The sequence below is a fragment of the Betta splendens genome, chromosome 13 (genome assembly GCF_900634795.4).
Source record: "Betta splendens chromosome 13, fBetSpl5.4, whole genome shotgun sequence".
Classification (NCBI taxonomy): domain Eukaryota; kingdom Metazoa; phylum Chordata; class Actinopteri; order Anabantiformes; family Osphronemidae; genus Betta; species Betta splendens.
In genome coordinates this window covers 13,364,366-13,384,746 of record NC_040893.2, presented here as the reverse complement: position 1 = coordinate 13,384,746, position 20,381 = coordinate 13,364,366, and the positions used below count along the sequence as shown (strand labels likewise).

The window sequence follows — 20,381 nt, the reverse complement described above, 5'->3', positions numbered from 1 at the left end:
TGACTGGGGGAGAGTCCTAGGAGACTTGCGTTTCCTGCCTGCTTCGCCTGCAGACAACCTCTCTTTGTTTTACTGGCCCTTTTTTCCCCTCTACTCACCGCCAGCACCCCCCTCTCCATCTACCCTACACCCCCACCTCAAAAAAAAAAAAAGGCGATGGGGGCTACCTACATGTACGTGAGGAGAGGGGGCTTCAAACAGAGAGAGGACGTGGTGGTTGGGAAGCTGAAAGAAAGAGCAGATAGAAGAAGGGCCTTTTTTTAAAGGCGGGCTGATGAAGATGGGAACAGAATGAATAATTGCAAAAAGGCTTCAAGGGGCAAGAAGAGAAAACTGCAGAGAGGGAAGAAAAATAAGGACGGACAAAACACGACTTTGGAATTTGAAAAGAAAACAATTGGCGGCAAAACGCTGTGCTGCGTAATAATGAGCTGGAGGAGATCCTGGACTCATCCGGATTTTTTATTTACTGGCTTTGGCAGCAGATGCTGTAGATCCCTGTGTTTTGGAGCAACCAGGCTCTGTGGTACCAGAGTGGAAGTGAAAGTGCAGAAGAAGGAAGGAGCAGCAGATGTAAAATGCAAAAAAGCCCGAGCGGTCAGGGGCATGCGATGCAGACGCAGGCCCGAACGTGCGCACACAGAGCCGCCTCCTCCCGCCTTCATTTTTCCAGGCCTCGCTCTGACTGCGACTTGAGCCAGTTTCCACTCTGGTCTGGGGTGTGGTGCGCGCTCCTGAGAGATTTCGACTGCAGGACCAGTTAGTCAAAACAAGGCCCGAGTGCTAGACAGAGAAGGAGAGGGAGACTGAGAGACATAGAGAGTCGAGCAGGGAGACGGAAAGAGAGAGAGAGACCGAGTGGGAGAGAGAGACCAAGCGACTGAACGCAGAGGGAGAGATGGACAGCGAGAGAGAAGAGAGGGAAAGTGGACTGCTTTCAACGTAGCCTTAGCCAAGGAGCGTGACCCAGACAGGGCAACCTTTTAATAAGCATAAGACAGGTGCTTTAAAGGCTGTCTGTGAGAGGCGGAGAATGAAATGAGGGCCACGTCCAGGAGGTAGACACAGCACCACAGCAGCGGCCGGGACGTTTTGGATCAGTCCGAGAACACTGTCTGCTTATTTGTTCTGCAGCAGCAGAGAGCACGGGGTACCCTCGCTGTGAATTACAACATTTCAGAGATTCATGGCGGAAACGCAGACGTGCTCGAAAATCCCCCAAAAGACAAAAAGCTAAAAGAAAAGCCGTCAGGGTCCAAATAATTGTGGAACATCTAGAAACTCTATACAGTGGATTGTTCCCAACATACACACACACACACACTCGCAAGCATGTCGTGTAAAAGATGCGGCACTAAGACAGGAACCCACCCACACACACATGCCTATCCAGAGGCAAATAGCGGAGACAGACTTTAAATGCACACGCACTTTCATAGCTGCTGCATTCCGTGTTTTATACGTTCTCTTTTATTCATAACATTGCATTTTACACCAGAACGTCTGCGGCAGATTAAGGCTTGTCTCCTGCTGGATGCTTGTGCTTACTCTACCCCAAAGAGTCTGCGTAAGGTATTTGACTGTACTCGAAAGGCAATATGAAGATTGAACATCTGGCAACGCTGATCCCAGAAAACTTTGATAAAGGTGACTCCTGAAGCAACATTTTTATTGTCGAGTCAGAAGCATCTTCTTTTCCAGTGTATTTTTCTAATGGTGATTCTTGTTAAATCCCCAGTATCACACCATTGGGGCTGTCTCCTTTTGATGCTTTGAACAGGGGGGGGGGTGATCACAGGACACAAGCAGAGGCCCAGTCACTGCTAAATAAGCTCTTAATAGAAATCACCTCTTGTGAACAGGAAATGCTGTTGAAGGGAGTGACCCTTTATTCCTGCCAGTCTAAATACCTGGTGCTGAGAACCAGGAAGGCCGAGGTCGAGGGTGACTGGGCAGAATCTTATCTGGCCTGCCCACTGGTCTGTTTGCATTGAAGCCGGGGTAAGAACGAGCACACGCAGCCTGCTAATGCTCACCATCGGGGAAGATGGAGAGAGGCAGAGGGCATTCTCTGACACTTATCAGACCAGCGCTTCCTTTCCTCCGGCCTCGATAGGGCCCCTCATCCTGTGAGCAGGGCTATCATTGTTATTTCAGCGTGTGGTGGTGACAAAGTATAGCCAATGTAAAGGATGTGTTCTTTTTTTACAGATAGCTCGTGCAGCCTTTGTCTAGCTGCTGTTGTGTCACCGCAAAACCATGTTTATACAGAGAAAAGGTGTCCAGAGAACTTAACACAGTGCCTGCATGTCAGAATAAGTGTCCTTGCTTTTATGTTATGGCTGTTATTTCTGTTCCAAACTGTCATCATCTCTTCCATTGATTCACGTTTAAACACAGTGGCCCATTAGACACACCACCTGTCTGGTGCACGTCTCTTCAAAATCCAAGCTGCGCGACTTAAGTACCTTTTTTCTTTTACACCGTCACTTCACTGAAGGTCTGTTCTTGTGTTTTGTGGCCAACACACCTCTATGTTGAATCCCCCTCCCCACCCCCCGCAATGTTAAGGTAACGGGTGTGAATAGTACGCTCTGCTGTAGCGATCGACTCGTATTATTTTAACATCACAAAAGATGCACCTGCCCACAGCTTTGTCAGCAGCGCACAAGTCCCTGAATGCACCATGGGTTTGTGTGAGGGCTTATTGTTCTTAAGTATATGTGCACCTTGCATTAATTTGCTTTTTATTCGTCTTTCTGAAGCTGGTATAGCGGGGACTCACAAGCACAATCAGCTTTTTTTTGTTTTTCGCAGAACTCCCTGCATTCTGGGAACAGTTGCACCGGTAGAAGCATGCAGTAAATAGAGAATAATACAGTATAGGTACAAGTGCTCCTACCCTCTTTGGCAGCCAGACGTGGGGATGGGTCTGTGTGAGATGGTGCGTTGTAGGATAATGATGAGCTACCTGTAATAAAAAGAGACAACAGTGAGACCAAAATATGCAGCAACAATGTGACTTTCATTTGTGCTACATAGTAGATTAGCTTTTAAAATATGACCTTTTTTTGACATTCAAATGAATTATGATGGATTGTGGGCTCCTAATGATGCTGGTTTTTCACTGTAGCCAGCAGGTGGCAGTAGGTGGTTCAGATCAATTTCCTTGAGCAGTCACAATATTCAGTATAATTCTTTAATTGTGTTAGATAAATAATCTCAAGAGAAGAGAAATTAATGGCACTAAAGTCTAGGTTAAAAAAATGCATATTTAGCATAATACGATTCCTTTACACACAGGAAAAAAACCTGTTGCTTGACAGGTTTTTTCACCACACACTTTACTTGTGCATAATAAAGTTGGAGAGGCACGAGTCTACATATGGTTGCCTATTCATTTCACCTTATGGAGCAGAACTCTGGACTGCATTCCTCCGCTCACACAGGCACCCTGGGCGGCACCAAAATGCTCTCTTAATTTTAGCTGCCCCCAGGCATAAATCAGCGAGTGGAAAAACAGACCCAAAAATGCAAAGAGAAAACACGAGAACAGCTACTACACGGGAAGCGTTAAGATTTAACACTGAGGGAGTCTTGGGGAGGTGCTGAGTAGGGGAGAATGGAGCAATTTGAAAAGAACCTGAAACATAAAATCATACAATTTGCAATGTGCTTTTTTAGATTAAATGGACCCCTTACCTAACTCACTGAGCAGCCAGAACTGGGGTTAAGGGGGTGAAGGGGCCCATGGTGGCAGACTAGGGGTCTGTTATTTTTAGGGGGTGGCCCAGGGGAAGAGTGGGGTGCTCTACAAATGTATTCTCTCTCCCAACACCCCACCCCTTCCCACTTCTACCTACTCTGCAGCACCCCCAAGGCTCTGGTCTAGTTTAGAAAGCTAGGGGCCGCAGAACAGGGGAGCCATTGTATGAGACAGGGTCCCTGCACAGCAATCAAACGTGGCTTCCCGTACAAAAATAATTCCACACGTGTGTGTGCATGTGGGGGGGCACGGGAGCCACCGATAACGCCATCTTCGGAATGGGGAAGAAAGCGTAAGAAATAGATGAACGGACTGACAGAAAAGGAGAGGGAGTGAAGGGAGGAGGAAGGAGCCGTTAACCCTTCTCCTACTGTGCGCCACATATGTGGGCTGACCCAGACAGGCAAACAGGCAGCATTGCTGAGTAAACCTCAAACCATCCCACAGAGAAATTCAGGACCGCTGTACAGCAAAGAGTGAGAGTGAGTGGGAGCTTAGTGGCGAGTGAGACAGAAGGAGAGAGAGAGAGAGAGAGAGAGAGAGAGAGAGAGAGAGAGAGAGAGAGGCACCACAGCTGATAGCTTGGTGGAGGGAGTATCGGCCATGTTGCCTATTTATTTGGACAGCCTCTTCCTCTCTCAGGAAACAAACGTCCTGGTAATCTGACAGCACAGTAGGAGGACTGGCCAATGCGCAGTCTGTAGGACCTTCGCTCTCGCTTTCCCCGCGCTGCCACATCTGCTGCTAGATTACATAACACCCGCTAAACAATTTTCTCTTTAAGGCCCCCTCTTTCAGATCTTTCAGATTTCAGATTCAGATACAATATTGACAGCGAGCTCAGCGGGCTTGCTAAGCTTTGTCTTTGGGATCCTGTTGTTTATTTTGTTAAGCTATGTTACGCCATTGGACCCAATGTGCCGTAACTCAGAGTCTCAATCACCAAATATTGGGCATCGTGCCACCATCAGAAGGCCCAGTGTGTTCCAGTTATGCCTGCAAGTTAGCTCTGCACCGAGCCTCGCTATTTGCATACAGTCCCTTAAAACTCCAAAAAGTTATTTGTCTGTGTTTTCCAAAATGACTCATATTGGTGTATTTTTAGCCTGCAGCAATACTGTCAAAATGAAATTCTGACCCCTGACAGCAAGCGCAACCCTTATGAGTGAATGGAACACCACTTCATACCACCCTCTACCCCCTCTATCCAACCCTACCCAGTTTGTAGCCTTAGTATTTCATACAGTGCACCGGTTTAGTCACAGAGACCTCTCCAAGCAATACATGTAGGGAAAAGCACGTTTTCTGTTTAGTCAGCTTTTAAGCAAGTGCTTAAACCAATAATTAAATCCAGGCCACATAGCTATGACTTCAGAGAAATCTACTGTATATTTCGGAGTCACAAAGATATACAGTAGCGTGCAAAGCTCACAACATCCTCAACACAACAAAAGCAGGGCCAGGCCGCGACATTCAAATGAGCCAAGTTTGGAGCTGAAGTCACATGATTGAAGTAATCTATTGTGAAAACAATGCTAAACAGATAATTGGGTATTTGAGACAGCCTTTAATAGAGAAGAAATACTCAAATGAGTGAAAACTTGGCACGGAGCTTGAAATGTTTTTATCCCTCGTCTCATACATTCACTATACGCTGGCTGCCTCATTTAGTTATTATCGCTCCATAGACTCAGCTGACATCCTTCTTACACCTCCACACAGTTTTGTAGAGTGTAAAGTATATGGGCAACTTAACATTCTGTTTGTCCTTAAGTTCCCTCTAATGTGAGCCATAAAAAAACATTTCCCGAAAGGATATATGTTGAATATTTACATTCTGTATGCAACTAGCTGTTTACAGCTAAGCTCATCACAGTGTTTACATGAACAGCAACTGCTTATTACCCACCTCCACTTATGTTAATGTGATACGTATATAAATTCCTGCAGTGCTAAGTGTCAGAAGCTCAGCAGAGGTGAGCAGCCGCAGCCTGCTCTGTAATGGTGGCTAACAGTGAAGGGCATGGAGCCAGACTGCTGAGCCCCTGTGCACCAGTGATAATCTGCCAATAGAAAGAACTAATGCAAAGGGGAGCTCAATAAAAATGTTGTGAGGGGGGGGGGGGGGGCAAGAAAAGAGTGAGAGAGATAGAAAAAGATGAGGAGAGAGAGCGCTCTCCAGACCTCCTTTTTTCCCTACTCAGCCTTCGAGGCCAGATGTTTATGGTCTGTATAAACTATTGAGGACTCGAGAATGTCCCCCACTCTGAAGCGAGCAGCACCAGTGCAGAAGCCCAGACTTATCACTCTCTCTCTCTCTCTCTCTCTTTTCCTGACTCCCTCAGTGTAAATCCATCCAGACACACAAGCAAAGGCGACAGCTGGGAAACAGAACTATTGCTATTCTCCAATGGCACTCAATCATGACCACCACGGACAGTTTCCACACATTTCTAAAGAAGAAAAAAAGAGGCAACACTTGACTTTTAAAGCATTTTCTCTTGCTTATAGTCTCCGTCCTTCTTCCCCAAATAGCTAGAGTCGAAGTCTTCTGTCTGGGATCTTTCCTCGTTAAACTAATAGTTCTTCAGATCTACAACCCAATCCCTCACAATTCTCCAACTGCTTCCTTTCTGAACTCCCTTCTCATATTTATGCTTTTTCTTCTCCCATCTCTTCGCAGTCGGAACATCCCATCGCTTGTTGTCTGAGGTTTGTTGCTCTTCCCCGTTTCCAGCACATGTGGTATCAAACCGACCTACATGGGTGCGATAAAGCAAACAGTCCATGGTCCCTCCCTGACAGACTAATTTGAACAAATTCTCAAATTGCGCCCCAAATTGAAAGCACATTGGGGTGCGGGCAGCCATCTCTGGTAAAAATCGGGATAAGTGACCAACAATGAGGCCAAAATAATGGACGGGCAACTAGCCCTGTTACTGCACACAGCTGGATAGCCAGACAGATACTTGTGCCTGTGGTTGCACCAGTGTGGGTGTCTGAAGGATATTTCTGTGCATGACGTGGCAGGAATGTTTTGTTATGGTATGGCCGTAGGGTGGGGAAGTGTGTCCCTGCCCTGTGTCGAGTGTACATGCAGGGCTTAATGACCCTGAGGAATGTTAATCAGAGGTTCAATAAACAGAACCAAACGTACACATGATGCACACAGATGTGTATGAAATGATTGCAATACCCCCATGGACCATCCATCTTTTGGATGTAGATGAGGGGTTAATATAGGAACAAGTGGCGAATGGGGAAGGGGGGAGGGATCACATGACCTTTAATCACTAATGCTTCCAGGACGGGCTCAGCCTTTAGCTCCTTTGTTTTTCTGTATTCTGGAACTACAGCCCGGCTCTCGTGAGCGAAGCCAGAGGTCGATTTTCTGGACGGGGTTACTCCTCATCTATGATTGTGTTTGTTTGTGCTGTGGGGGGAGAAGCAAGAATGGCTTTAGTTTCCAAATCATCGGCCTTGTGGGGTGTGCATGAAGCCTCAACCCTCCTTCTCCCCCAATTCTCGGTCTTCCTCAGACGTCCATTCTTCAACATGGTTCCTTTCATCCTGAGGCTCCCAGTTTTACACTGCGCTGCACAGGTCGGTCAGTCCAGAAACAAGACCATTCGTCTTCTAGATTTTGAGGAATGGATCCAACGCAATTTAAGCTGGCAAGCGGAGAGGATTCCCAAGACATCTCTTCTGTCTCCAAAATACACAAGGTTTAAATAAAAAAAAGTGAGCCAATGGGCAAAGTCGTGACTGCAGCACGCCTAAGCCGTGGCTAAGTCCTGCAGCCAGTGGCCATAATGAAAACTGCTCTGCGGAGTGTGCCCAGTGGCAGTCAGACAGATCCACCCGCCGCAGCTCTGCACAATGAGGCTGTTATACTCATGACAAGCATCTCTCTCTGCCCAGACGGCATGCGTAGAGAAAACTGTTGACACCCACAAAATACAGTTCCCATTACATCACACTGAGGTCCATCGCAATTTTTCGAAAGTAATGTTAAATTTAGTTGAGCCATCAGTCACTCCACCCAACGTGGTGTCATGATATTCTGCAGCCGCAGCAGACACAGCTCTCGCTGGTTTTAAAAGCACAATGCAAGACGTTTTAAGTTGGGACAAATTGTGCCCTGTCTGTAACAATCATATTACTCATTATCCGCTTATTTTTACAGTGAATAACAGACCTGAACTACTAGACATGACTTTTTCTTAAAAGCAGTAACAGTGCCAGATGTTATGTCTTATATTAAAATGCAATCTGCATTGGGCTTCAGAAAGTTGCCTTTGTTTCCCCCACTGAAACATTTGAAGCCGGATTGCACCGAGGTTCTTCAAAGACAGGAGGCTCAAATTTAGCTGCTTCCATTGCAAATTGCAGATCAACTTTCTTTGCTGTGCAGAACACACGGGCCTAGCGTGGTTCCCGAGGCCATGCACCTGGGCTTCATCCTTCTGTGGACCACATGGAATAAGGCGCTGCAAAGTGTAGTGTGGGGGCGGCGTAGTCGATGGTTATCTTCAGAGGGGAAAGAAACCATCTTGGGTTCTAGAACGCTGCTTAATACTGGGTAGATATTAGTGGAAACGAGCTTCCAGTAAAAGCATTTTCATTCCATGTACCCAGTGTAGTAACAAAAAAAAAACGTGGCGTTATTTGAGCTTTGGCACTTTTTCATTCTTTCTTTTCCCTGCAAGAAAAGCGTAGCAAAGAAGCTGATGTTGGGAATGAAAGTTGCTTTCAACCGTGACCCCTCTGACCCCGAATATGAATGTCCGTAGTCTAGGCACTGCTTTCAAAGTCATCCCAACACAATCTAAGTATTATCCACAGTTGTTCTCGATTTGCCCCTTTGTCTACTCACTTTCCCTGAGGTAACTGAGATGAGAGAGAAGCACTTCGGCGTTGTACATGCTGGTGAGCCGGAGGAAGTCGTCCTTGCTCATCTTGCAGAGCTCTTTGCCGTCTGTGTTTTGGAACATGGCCGTGTCTATCTCCAACAGCCCGTATTCCTTAATGGCCCACTCTAGCCACTGGCGCACATGGTCCTGGGACCACAATGACGGGTCTACAGTAAGACAAAACAAGACAGAGGAAGTCACATTATACTGAGGCCCTCTACAAAAAAAGTAAACTTGATCACACTTTCCTCGGACTGATTTAAATACTGTATATTTGCTGGTGACCACCAGTCTAGTGTATCTGAGTGATTGGACTCATTCAAACATTCATTCCACTAATTCTGAAATCCCTGTGACGTTTGCTGCACGTTTTAAATTTTCTGGCGACAACAAAAGCTAAAATAGGAAAGACATTCATCCGTAGTTGACCTAAGTGGTGCACACTGCAGAGCCCATCTAGAAACCGAAGCTCCAAAGTCACCATTTGTGGTAAAGGAGGAGCCTCAGTGTAGAGTTCGCATTAGGTTAATGAATGAGTGGCCTCTTGCATCAGCTCAGCACTAACACTTCAGTTGCCTTTAAACTCTTTGCAGGATTTCTTAAATTAATGGGGTCTGCTTATTTAAAAAAAAAATCACCTCTGGTGCATTTGCTTTAGGACTTTGATCAGTTTACACTTTACACAACTTCTGTGATCTTTTCCCTCTAAAACTGCACTTGTTACTCCCTGGAATACAATATTTACCGTACTAAAAAAATAAAATTTGTAAAGCCAGTGAAAAAATATATAGCTTTGGCGGAAAAACAGACATTTCTACCTGGATGCAATCAGCTGCGCTCCTGCGGGTGATGTAAAACACAGGAACAATGCTTTGCTCTGTGAACTAACTAAATAAAAACGGGAGCCATAAAACATTTACTGCATTGGCGAAATAACACCAAAGCAGAAGAGTGATTCTTGCTGTAATGACAACAGCAGCACAGAAACAACTCTTAGAACAATTTGCACCTGTATAAATATAAAATAACTATACATGTACACATCGACTCTTTTATAAAAACAGCCGTGATATAAATCATTCGTCTCACGTCAGATATGATTTGTTTTTACTGCGCTGCTCCTCTTACCTGCAGGTACGATGACTCTGCGCTCATTCGTGGTCATGTTGGGAGGGGGGGCGTTCTTTTCGTCCATGTAGTTTCCATAGTTCATCTGAGATGTGTCGTTACCCCCCACCAGCTTATTACATTTACCCACACTGCAGTCCACGGGAGACTCCCTGCTACATAAACACACATGCACAAGTTAAGTTGTAAAAATATTATCAGCAGATAAATTGGGTGTGTTGGTTTTCTTTTCCAGCCATTGACTTTGGCATGGGATATTTAAACTCGGGCTGAGTATGTGGAAGGTTAGAAGCGAAACGTGGAGGTTAGCTGTGACAAAGAAATGGCCTGTTGAATGACAAATGACAGCATTTTGACTAGCCGTCGTGCTAATGAACTCCAAATGGCCGGAGTGACTTTTAAAAAATGCGAAAGGATTAAAACAAGTCATAGCAAACAAGCCAAAAAGAAAGTGGCTCTCATAGTACCTGGATCCATTCATGTGCTCGTATTCTCTCTTGACATTGACCCGCACTTGTTGGTTGATCCACTCCTGCTGTGGGGGTAGGGGGTTGATCTTGTGGGTCTGGCCGTAGTCCTGTGTGCCAGATGCAGTCATGTCTGTCTTGGGGAGAGGGGCAGCAGCAGCGTAAGGAGGCTCGAATAAGGACTGGTCTTCACTCACCACTGATAGCGCCTCCTGTGGGAGGACAGGACAACCCATTAGAAAGAGACATCCTTACATCCGTCCTAACCAGAATGACGCTAATATACATACAATATAGCATAGCATGTAGCATAGCATACAATATTACACAACAGTTGTTCTTTTAAATGTGCTACATGAACCAGCTGACTTGATTTGACTTGACAGAAAATTAATTTAGGATAATGTGTATTTAAATGATAATGGTTACACATTAAAAAAAACAGATTTGTCTCATTTTATACTTTTTAAATTTCATATTCCAAATGAAATGAAGGTCACTACATGAGTATTTAGGCTGGATTTGTTATCAGCTCTTGTGCTCGCCTCGTGTTGATGTCAACCATACGGAACTCCACCAGAGAGCATGGTACAGAGTTACAACATGAGAGACAAACAACTTACATTCCCGCTCTAGTTTCTTTGGCTTGGCCATAGATCCACTCAATTTCTAGGCACGCTGATATCCAACATGTGATATTAAATTAATGCTTCAGAGTTGCACACCATTCTGCACAGAGCTGATCGTTTTCCCTGCTTTCTTGCTGCTAAGCTACGCTAACCATCTGCTGGCTGTATATTATACTGGGTCCAGATTTAAGAGTTATATCTCATATCATTAAGAATGTTCCTCTGGGAGCGAGAAGACACTTTCATGTAATAGGAATGTTGAGAATACATGAGCCTCTCTGGTTGGTTATTGGAACTCAGAAATGTATGATGTCCAGTTTTCAATCTCTTGAGTATTTTTGTTTACAGTCATTATGGGCAGTTATGTGTCATATCACCGTCTGGCATCCTAAGCCGCCCACTTAGAAACAGTAGCTTCCTGTTGATTTTAGGAGGACTTCAATCAAGCCCAGTAGGAGTTGTTAGACCGGGTGGAAACCAAGCTCCAACATGATCTAATAAGATCGGGTTTTAATTTAAGGGTTACATTAAAAAACAAATATGAGTTGTCATCTTTTCTGGCTCTTTAGTCAATTTCTCTCGCCCACTTCGAGTGTGTTTGAAACTTCACTGGACCCAACAATCCCCTCTCAGGCCCTGATGTGTCTGACTTGTCTGGACCTTGGGCTTTTCTCCACAGCTGAAGACTCAACAGAAGCAGGGGGAGTCGCGACTACACTGACCCCTCTGCTGTGGCTCAGCTGGAGCAATGTAAGTTTATTAAAGAAAACAAATGGAGAAACTCGGGGCCGGCCAAGATATTATGTGGCTTGCTCCATGCTCCTCGCGTAATGTCTTAGCAGCAAAGTATAGATTATTTATCATTGGCTTTCATTCAAATGTCACTGTTTAAACTTTGAGTCACCAGTTTTTTCATTATCACTTTGCTTCATTACTTTTAAAAACTATCAACAACAAAAGGAGAATGTGAAGATAAATCATTACAGTTATATGACTCTGTTGAGGATTAGACTTGTGTCTGATGCACATCTGGATCTGATGGGATCTAATGGCACAGCCCAGACTGAGACGTGTCTAATCCCTGAAGGCTGAGTGATTTCATTCCAAAATGCCACATATCTCCTTCGGGGGAAAATGCTACTTGATATTCATTGATCAGAATTTGCAACATGCAACCATTTGTTCTCTTCAAACATATTTAATAAAGCCTTAATCCTTGTTTATTTGAACATTTCATGCAAGTAAACAGGTCTTACATGTTTAATCGATAAACGTTTTCACATGTTGTTGTATCACTGTCAGCAACACACATATAAAAATGCTGTGGCGACACTAAATGACAAGGAGGCTTTCTCACCAACTTAAAGAGTACAACACGTTAAACCAAAGTAAAGCACAGCTTTTCTAAGTCCTGCTGGTAAAGATTATTTTTCATTTGTATGTGTAACTGCAGTAGATAATTAACATAAAAGCTAATTTAAGGTGACTCGTACAACCTGACGTAATTTTACCTTTGCACTCTAGTGCCCTCTGTTGTAATTCCAAAGCCTTGATTACACCAGTAGAAAAAAAAACACGGAGCGAAAGGTTTTAAAAGTGTAAAAACTAAATAGAAAATGTTAGCATTTCTTTGTCTAAAATGCACATGTATTTTATAATAAAGTAAACTGACAAGTAAAACTCCAACTGAGGGAAGGTGTGTGTGTGTGTGTGTGAGGAGGTGGGGGGGGGTACCCAAGTCCTGAATGCACCACATAAAGCAAGCAATAGTAGAGCTGTGCCTCTTTAGGTCAGTGGGTGGCTGAACTAAGTGAGCTTCTCCAGAACATGTGAGCATATCCCCAAAATGAGGCTTTCCAGTGATTTCATCAGTGGATCTATCATGGTGCGCACACTGGCACTGGCCGACTATCTGAGCAGAGCACAGCAGCTAGTCTGCGGCTGATAAAGGGTAGAAGGGTGAGGGAATGTCTCATTACGGCCCGATAAGCGCCCAGTCGATTGCTTTGACTGTTGGACGTTATATTTACAGTGACATATCGGCCTGCGCAATTGAAGCCATGATTGACATGTGGCGCGTGCTTATCGAGATCGCAGATGAGTTTCAAAAATAGGACCCGGACGCTCTGAAACACTGGAAAGTTGACCAGCGCCGGTTTTGTTGTTTGGTTTCCAGTATCTGTGAGAAACACATGCATACGATGCTGGCAGTGGACTTTTTTTTTTTTTTTTGTTTATCTGAATTTCCACAAACAGACTCTGCACCATCAGAAGAACTTCTCTAAAAGGCTCCATCTTTAGTGTCTTATTGACTCTAATCAGGAAAACTATAGCTCGGTGACTTATAGTGACTATAACTTTCTGCAGTAGGACAGACAAAGAGCCTTCAAGCAGCTGTGAACCTGCATCCAAGCATTGTGTGAGCGTGACACCTGCTGGGAGCCACCTCTCCCATGTTTACACGAGGCACGTCTATCTCCCAACAGGCGTCACGACGCGTCTGGAGCGGCCTCGATATGTGCAATAGCCCCACGTCCAGACTACACGTGTGCCTGTGTTCGGCGTTCACACAGTCATCTGGCAGGAGCCACCCTGGGAGGTGTGGAGGGGGGGGGGGGGCATTCCTGTCTTTTGTTTAAGGAGGAAGAGGAAACCTGTCAGGAAAAGATTGTGTAGAACGGGAAACTCTCATGGCTAGAGAGCACTTCCTTTCTTTTAGCGAGCATGAATGCAGTTAGCGGCCGGTCATTTATACCCGAGGATGCAGTTAGGATCGCATTGATTCACGCAGCTGCGTGATTTGACGCACACATCCCCACGGAGACAGCGCGGTCTTCTTCCATCACGGGATGTTGCGAGCGGCAAATGACGGCGTGTGTCGCAGACTCCAGGCAGCCCAACATTTCTGTCTGGCCAGCGCTTACACTCTCCCAGAACGCACACCACACCCAGCCGCCGCAAACCCTCTACTTTGAATTTCCAAAAAGGAAAACAAGTCGCATCACTTTTCAGTAACAATAAAAGCAAGTTGCTCTCAGCTCACACTTGTCGAGCAGACGACGCGGACCCAGCGAGTCGCAGAGCGAACTAACAGACTTGCCATTCAACATCTGGTGGCTGCAGCCATAATGCATCTGGAATTTGACTGTCGGGGGGCCAGTAGCCAACGTTAATGTAGACCAGCACTGTCGACTACCAGCACCACGTTTCAAAATAGTTGTGCAACTATATAAGGAACAAGCCAGGGTATCATTGTGAAGCGGTGTGGTTGGACGTGTTGCAAACGGAGCAGTTACGGCACGGAGTTACCAAATGACAGTCCTCCTTACACGCTGATTAAACTGTCTGTCCGACAGCGGAGGTGGGCGAAAATAAATATCTATATTTACACAACAGCAAACAGCAAAACGGAAAGCGTCGCGTTTTAGCAGCGCGACCGGACCCTCGGAACGAGCCGGGCGACGTGCCACGCCGCTGTTGCGCAGCTCGACGCGTCGCATCCAGCGGTACGTCCAGACGCGGCTGTTGCTCAATCCCCGCCGTCCAGACTGAACCTAACCGAACCAACGTGCTACTTACGCCGGTACAAAAGCACAATCAACCGTCCGTCATCCCGGACAAAGGCGTCGAGCCACCGCGTCCGTGCAGACGCGCGTAATTGTGCGCTTCGTGTCGCCAATCCAAAGCGCGACGGCGACTTCGCCTCAAATCCGCGCCGCGGAGAATCCGCTCAGGCGTGAAGCTTATTCGCACCGAAGCCGAATACTCTCAACGAACGGGGAAAAGGAAGGGAAATCTGGTTACCCCGTTCAGACAGAGGGAAAAAGGGCGCTCATCGTCGTCAGCCTGGAGGTCCCAGTTCACAGAGCGACACAGAGGGGCATTTCAGCCCATCGCCTAAAAAAAGGAGGCGCAACTCCGAAAAAGCAGTCTCCCACAAACTCATACACCCCGTTCTCCACCCTTACCTTAATAGTTCCGTCCATTTTGCGCAATTTTCTGCGGACCCCGACAGTATCCCAAACATGACACGCTCCTGAATTAATTCCAGCCCCGGTATGTGGCGGAGAGAAAGAGACACTTTTACCGGATTGAGTTTTTTCTTTCCCCTAAATTTGGGAAGTGAAGTCACCGCTGTTGAGAAGGTTGAGAAGGAAGCTGTGTGTCACCGAAAGCCCTGCCTTCAAAAAAGCAGGATACTGTCCCACAGAGATAAGCAGGGAAAACAATTGACTGTTCGCTCCTCTGTTATGTTTTTCTGCTCGGAAATATTTACAGGATGACTGCCCGCGTTGTGCGCAGCTATTGCTGTTGTAAAAATGCGCCGTGTGTTTTGCTTTCCCAGTGCTGTCACAGATGGCGTGGAACCGTTTACTATTTGCTCCGTTTATGAATTATGTCTGCACACGTTTAACGGAGCTTTTCCCAGTCGCGCTCAGTTGCGTTGTTTCATGTTTAACAGCACGTTTGGTCCACGCCTACATTTTGCGCCTCGCCATCCTCGTATAAATCAGCCCATTCACCGTTTTATTCTTTATTTCATTGTGAAAATGATACATTTATGAAGGCGATCTTTGAACGTGGACAGATGTTTCTTCAGCCTTAACTGCTGGTGGAGCCTTAAATCAAACGTGAACGTCCGCGGCAGGATTTGTTGCAACCTTGTCTCTTTTATTTATTTATTTATTATTTTTTTGTTTCAGCTCCACGGGGAGTCTCTGTGAAGTTTTCCTGAGACACCATTAATAAAATCTAAGCATTCAGCTTCTGACCGCACTATAGTGGGGTCTGCGCCACACGTGTGCGTCTGATCAGCGCAGGGCGAACGGACAGAACGCAGACAAAGCGCACTTGGAGAAAGAACGCAAATGGTTTGAATATCGCCGCTATTACTATTATTTCATTTGTTTGACTTCCTACCTGTCTGTGTCTGCAAAAGAAATCTGATCTCATTCACCCATACATAGGTATTTTTCTTTCCTCCTAAATTTCATCGAGACTATTTTAGTGCAAAACGCGTGCAGTTTAAATTGTTTAGGGGAATTAACCTAACCAACCTAACTCATACGAACTGAAGATTCTGGTAGCATATCTGGGAATCCATGTGATTCCACTTACTTATCAAAATCATGATGAATACGGTTTGCAGTGTTTATATTCTACCTCGGCGTGAGGCCTCAGAGTGACCAAACAGAGACGGAGCCACTGCAGCGACTGACAGCAGGGCCGGCCTGTCTGCTACCAACCTGGGGGTCTGGTCGGTCTGCGGGCCCCCACCCTCGGGACCACCACATCTGGATCCTGCTAAGGGTCAAGGCTTCTCCTGCCTGAGGCCAGTTCAGACTCCCGTAATTAAGGGAGACACCTTGTTTAACTCTTCGACGACTGGCTTGGTTTCTTTTTTGTTTTTTTAAGCATTCCTTCGTCTGAGCTTTTCTTACACTCGCTTCATTGTAGGGACGCTGGTGATTAAGTGGCAAATCACGCTGATGCACCAACACGAGCGACTGTGACCACATATCTTAAAACATCGCCTCCTGCCAGTAAGACACGCTTCTTTGGATTGATGTCACCAGCTTGTTGAGCTAAAAAAAACACAAGATATCTGAACTTTACAGGACACTCTGACTCCCCCTCGTTGTTTTTAAATACCTGGAATCATAAAGCCTATTAGGAAGACTGGGGGTCCGAGACCTACCAGGGCCATAATGAATACAGTGGTAACAAACATTTTGGAAGGCCAATAAACAGATGCGAGTTGGTTTACACAGCGAACCACAGAACATCTGGCTTGACGCTGGAACTAGACAGCCAGACATTTCTTCCTTACACCACGAGCCAGTAGCTCCTCTGTCTCTCCGCTGGGGCAACGAGCCAGAGGTGGGCGGACGCAGTGGAGTATATGTTCAGAAGCCTTTCAATTGTTATGTCCAGTCTTTGCTCCCGCGTCTAAAACGTCTGAAACCTCGGGAATTTAGTTCAATCGAAGCAAGGAAGTTCCTAAGAATGCATGTGAAATGACTCCACAGCTGATCCGTGTTACTTCTAGTATACTGATTATCTATTAGTGCTTCTGTATCGCCACTTGTCACTCTTGGGGACTTTGATCGTCTCTGATATGACGCATCCATCTCTGAGCGCTGTGAGGAACCTTTCACCACAGTGTTAAGCCGATGAAGACACAGCCCCCGTCCACGAGAGCCTGCTATTTATTAGACTGCAGAATTGTATTCTGATCACTCCTCCTCTCGGGCTAAGAGGCAGCCTGAGTCAAAATACTGAAGGCAAAATGTGGAGTCTGCTGCGCATTTAAGCACGAACTGTCTGGCCCCTCGCTCCAGGCCATAATTAATTTGAGATTTATTTTTATTGGAGAGTTCCAGTCTCGCCTGGCCTTACCCAAACAAAACCAAATGCTTGGCCGTGGATTCGCTTGAATGAAGAATATTTCTTTTATATATTTTTTTTTTTATTGAGGCGTGCCACGTTCTGACCAGTACCTCTCTGAATGTGAATAAGTCGGCGCGCCCGCTCGCACGCACAAGAAGCACGCACGCCATCCCTCGACTCCGGTTATAATGAAAAAGGAAATCAGGCAGAAATAATCTTGGCAGCGTTTCCGCAGCAAATCACAAATCACGATATGAGACGCAAACGCCGTGGCGTCGGAAGTTGACTGAAAAATTCGCCTTCCTGCTCAGGTTCCACTAACCTCTTCCTCACCTCCGTCGTCCCCCTGACTTCCATAGGCAGCAAAGGGACTCATTTAAAAGCATGTTTTCTCCTTAAACATTCTGCGCTATTGAACTGCCTCACAACAAATCAAGAATTGTCCGGAGGCCTGAAGCCCCGAGTCTCTTTGCTGTGGCACAAACGCCACGGGTGGATGAAAGGAGGCCTTATTTAAAGGGGGCCGAGTCTTCTAAACATTAACAAGCCCCCCTTGGAAAACATTACCCAGATTAAAAAGATATTGCTTTAGCCCGTCTGTGCACAATGGCTCATTTTAATGACGCTCAGTCCGAGCGGTCACCTTTTGGCAGATCATCACGGTGGACGGGCGAACGCCACGCGCAAAATGTGCACGTTAATGCCGTGATTATGTGATTTCGCGTCGAAAAGGAACATTTAATGGTCAGATATGTGCAGTTGCAGATATTCACACTGCGCCACATGCAGTTGCAGTTTTATGAGGAAACCAGATGTGCGCAGTTCGCTTTATTTACATTCTCTGAACTGCGGCACAGGGAGAGAGAGGGCGAGAGAGAGAGAGAGAGAGAGAGCGAGAGAATGATGACGTCAAGCAAGATATAATGAGCCACAACAGCAGCATTTTTGGGATTTTAGACATAAATAGCTAAGTCGACCTCAGCCCATAACAAGACCACGTTTTAATGGTGATGGGTTCCAGTACAAACTAGACAAGTGAAATCACCTGATCGTGATTTCACAGAGAGCTTCTGAAATGATCTAATGATTACTGGACACCTGGGTATTTTTTTTACAGTATTTTCTGTGGGATGAGGCTGATGTTTTTCACTCATGGCCTTAAGAAATGAACGTTTGTCAGGTTTGTCTGTTCAACTTTACCTGATGGAAGAGACGGTGGTGTCTTACCTTGACGTAAGACGAGGTGTCAGGGACAGTTTGAAACATGTCTACACGACAGACGGGCCCAAGGTTGCTCGTTGTCCAGAGGGCCCTGAAAAAGGAAAAGGAATTCATTATTATTATTATTATTATTATTATTATTATTATTATTATTATTATTATTATTATTATTATTATTATTATTATTATTTCGTTGTTGTTGGGTTTTCTCCTATTTTCGCTATCATCAACACATATGTTGACATGACAGCTGTGCGTCGTATAGCAAAAACCACACAGGCCCGTGGTTCTGTGAACTTCCACCATTGGGTACACATGCGTTACCACTTCCACCAAAATAAAAGGAAGGCGTTTGCTTAATGGCCCCCAGTGTTTCTGCCTGCACACATAATATCTCCATTCATTCATACAAACGCTTTTTTTCAGCGTTAGATGCGGGCTGGACTTTTTCTTTTTACAGTGGCCTTTACATTAGCAACACACAAACTGAAATAACAACACTAACAGACGAATTACCCAGAGTCGCTGGGCAGCAAGAAGAATTGCAGGGCCCCATCCCCACCCCCATCACGTTTTCCCCTAAAGCTCAGCACATATTGAAACACTTTTCGCTTTAATAAGTGCAGCTTACAAAGTCTAGGGTGAAAGGGCACTTAGAGGACGGTGTCTTTAGCCCTTCCCTCCTTGGCAATTACGAAGAGAGCAGTGGCACATACCACAATTATAGTATATCGGTCGTGTGATTAAGCAAATTAATATATAAGATCCATTGACGCACCACAGGCCTCTGGGCACCTTTGTCCTGCTCAGTATCACGCAGGTTCTAATCTGTCTTATTTTTATTAACGTTTAATCACCGTTTCCCCCCTTTTGTGATTGTAATTTAATTACGGATGAATTCTGATCACCGACGTGTAAGATCAATACACCGATGCCTGCCTGATTGATAAAAGCGAAACACAAACTCCACAATAAAATATGAAGCGAGTCAGATGAGTTTAATTTATTTTTTCTTGGACGTAATTTCAAGTGTACACTTTATTTTATTTTCTGGGGGGACATTTGTTAAGTCATAAGTGGCGGCGGTGGCTGCACGTGAACGCAGCGCAGGTTAGGGGCACCCTTTTTTTGTCTGCTCGGCTCCTGCAGCCGAACGCAGGGCTCGCCTCATAAAGTTCCCCAAATGCATCCAATTTCTGCGCGGTAAAAAGCGCATAGGACACCGCATCTGCAGCCAATTAGCCAGAGACGGACTGGTGAATAACGGCGTGAACCTTCCTCCGAGACAGCCCCGTGGGCCGGGACCCCTCTAGTGTTACATTTTAAGCATCTTACCTTGCTGTTATCCATCATGGACGAGAGCCCATAGATTTTCTGATTTCGCGTTTAATTTTTTATAAGTTCGACGTTCGTTTCACAAAAGTCCCGTGCTGCCCCGTCTAAAACCCCAGTTTAATACAATGAAGTCGAACTCGGAGTAACAAGTCGGATGTCGGTGTGAAGGCTGCAGCTTTGTTTCACCGTCTGAGTCATCACAAAGCAACTTTGTAGTTGCGTTCAGGCGCAAACTAGTGTTTTTAACAATGCATCTGTGCAACAACTACCGCAATAAAACAAGTGCAAATGATTTATTGCGCCCGCCTGCGCGCAAACGCCGCAGATTTTGCAGGACGTCGGCAAAAGCCGAAGCGCTGATTATTCCCCCACTCACCTGTCGCTAAGCTGTCGGTCGTTTGATCGCTCTTCGATCGGATCACTCCTCCTCCAATTGAAAATAATTAGTCCCGTTCAGGCAGAGCCGTTTCCCGATGACGATGACAGTGAGTTATTTTGAAAGGGGCTGAAAAGGAGCGTCGGGCGTATGAAT

At 45.7% G+C, this 20,381-nt stretch overlaps 2 protein-coding genes across 4 annotated transcripts in view; one reads left to right on the top strand and one right to left on the bottom strand.

The window, feature by feature from the left end:
• ets1 (v-ets avian erythroblastosis virus E26 oncogene homolog 1) overlaps positions 1-20,381 on the top strand; it is a 107,142-nt gene that overhangs the window by 46,798 nt on the left and 39,963 nt on the right. The gene's annotated exons all lie outside the window — the stretch shown is intronic.
• Positions 1-20,381, bottom strand: part of fli1 (Fli-1 proto-oncogene, ETS transcription factor) — a 26,695-nt gene extending 6,314 nt beyond the window's left edge. Inside the window, exons 1-6 of one of the 3 annotated variants that reach the window (XM_029172237.3) lie at positions 20,226-20,381; positions 18,521-18,605; positions 10,275-10,486; positions 9,808-9,962; positions 8,643-8,846; positions 2,903-2,971 (exon numbers count right to left, since the gene is read on the bottom strand). In XM_029172237.3, the coding sequence (XP_029028070.1) occupies positions 2,903-2,971; positions 8,643-8,846; positions 9,808-9,962; positions 10,275-10,486; positions 18,521-18,559 (679 nt within the window). In that variant the 5' untranslated portion in view covers positions 18,560-18,605; positions 20,226-20,381. The other 2 variants (XM_029172240.3, XM_029172241.3) reach the window with 2 other exon arrangements.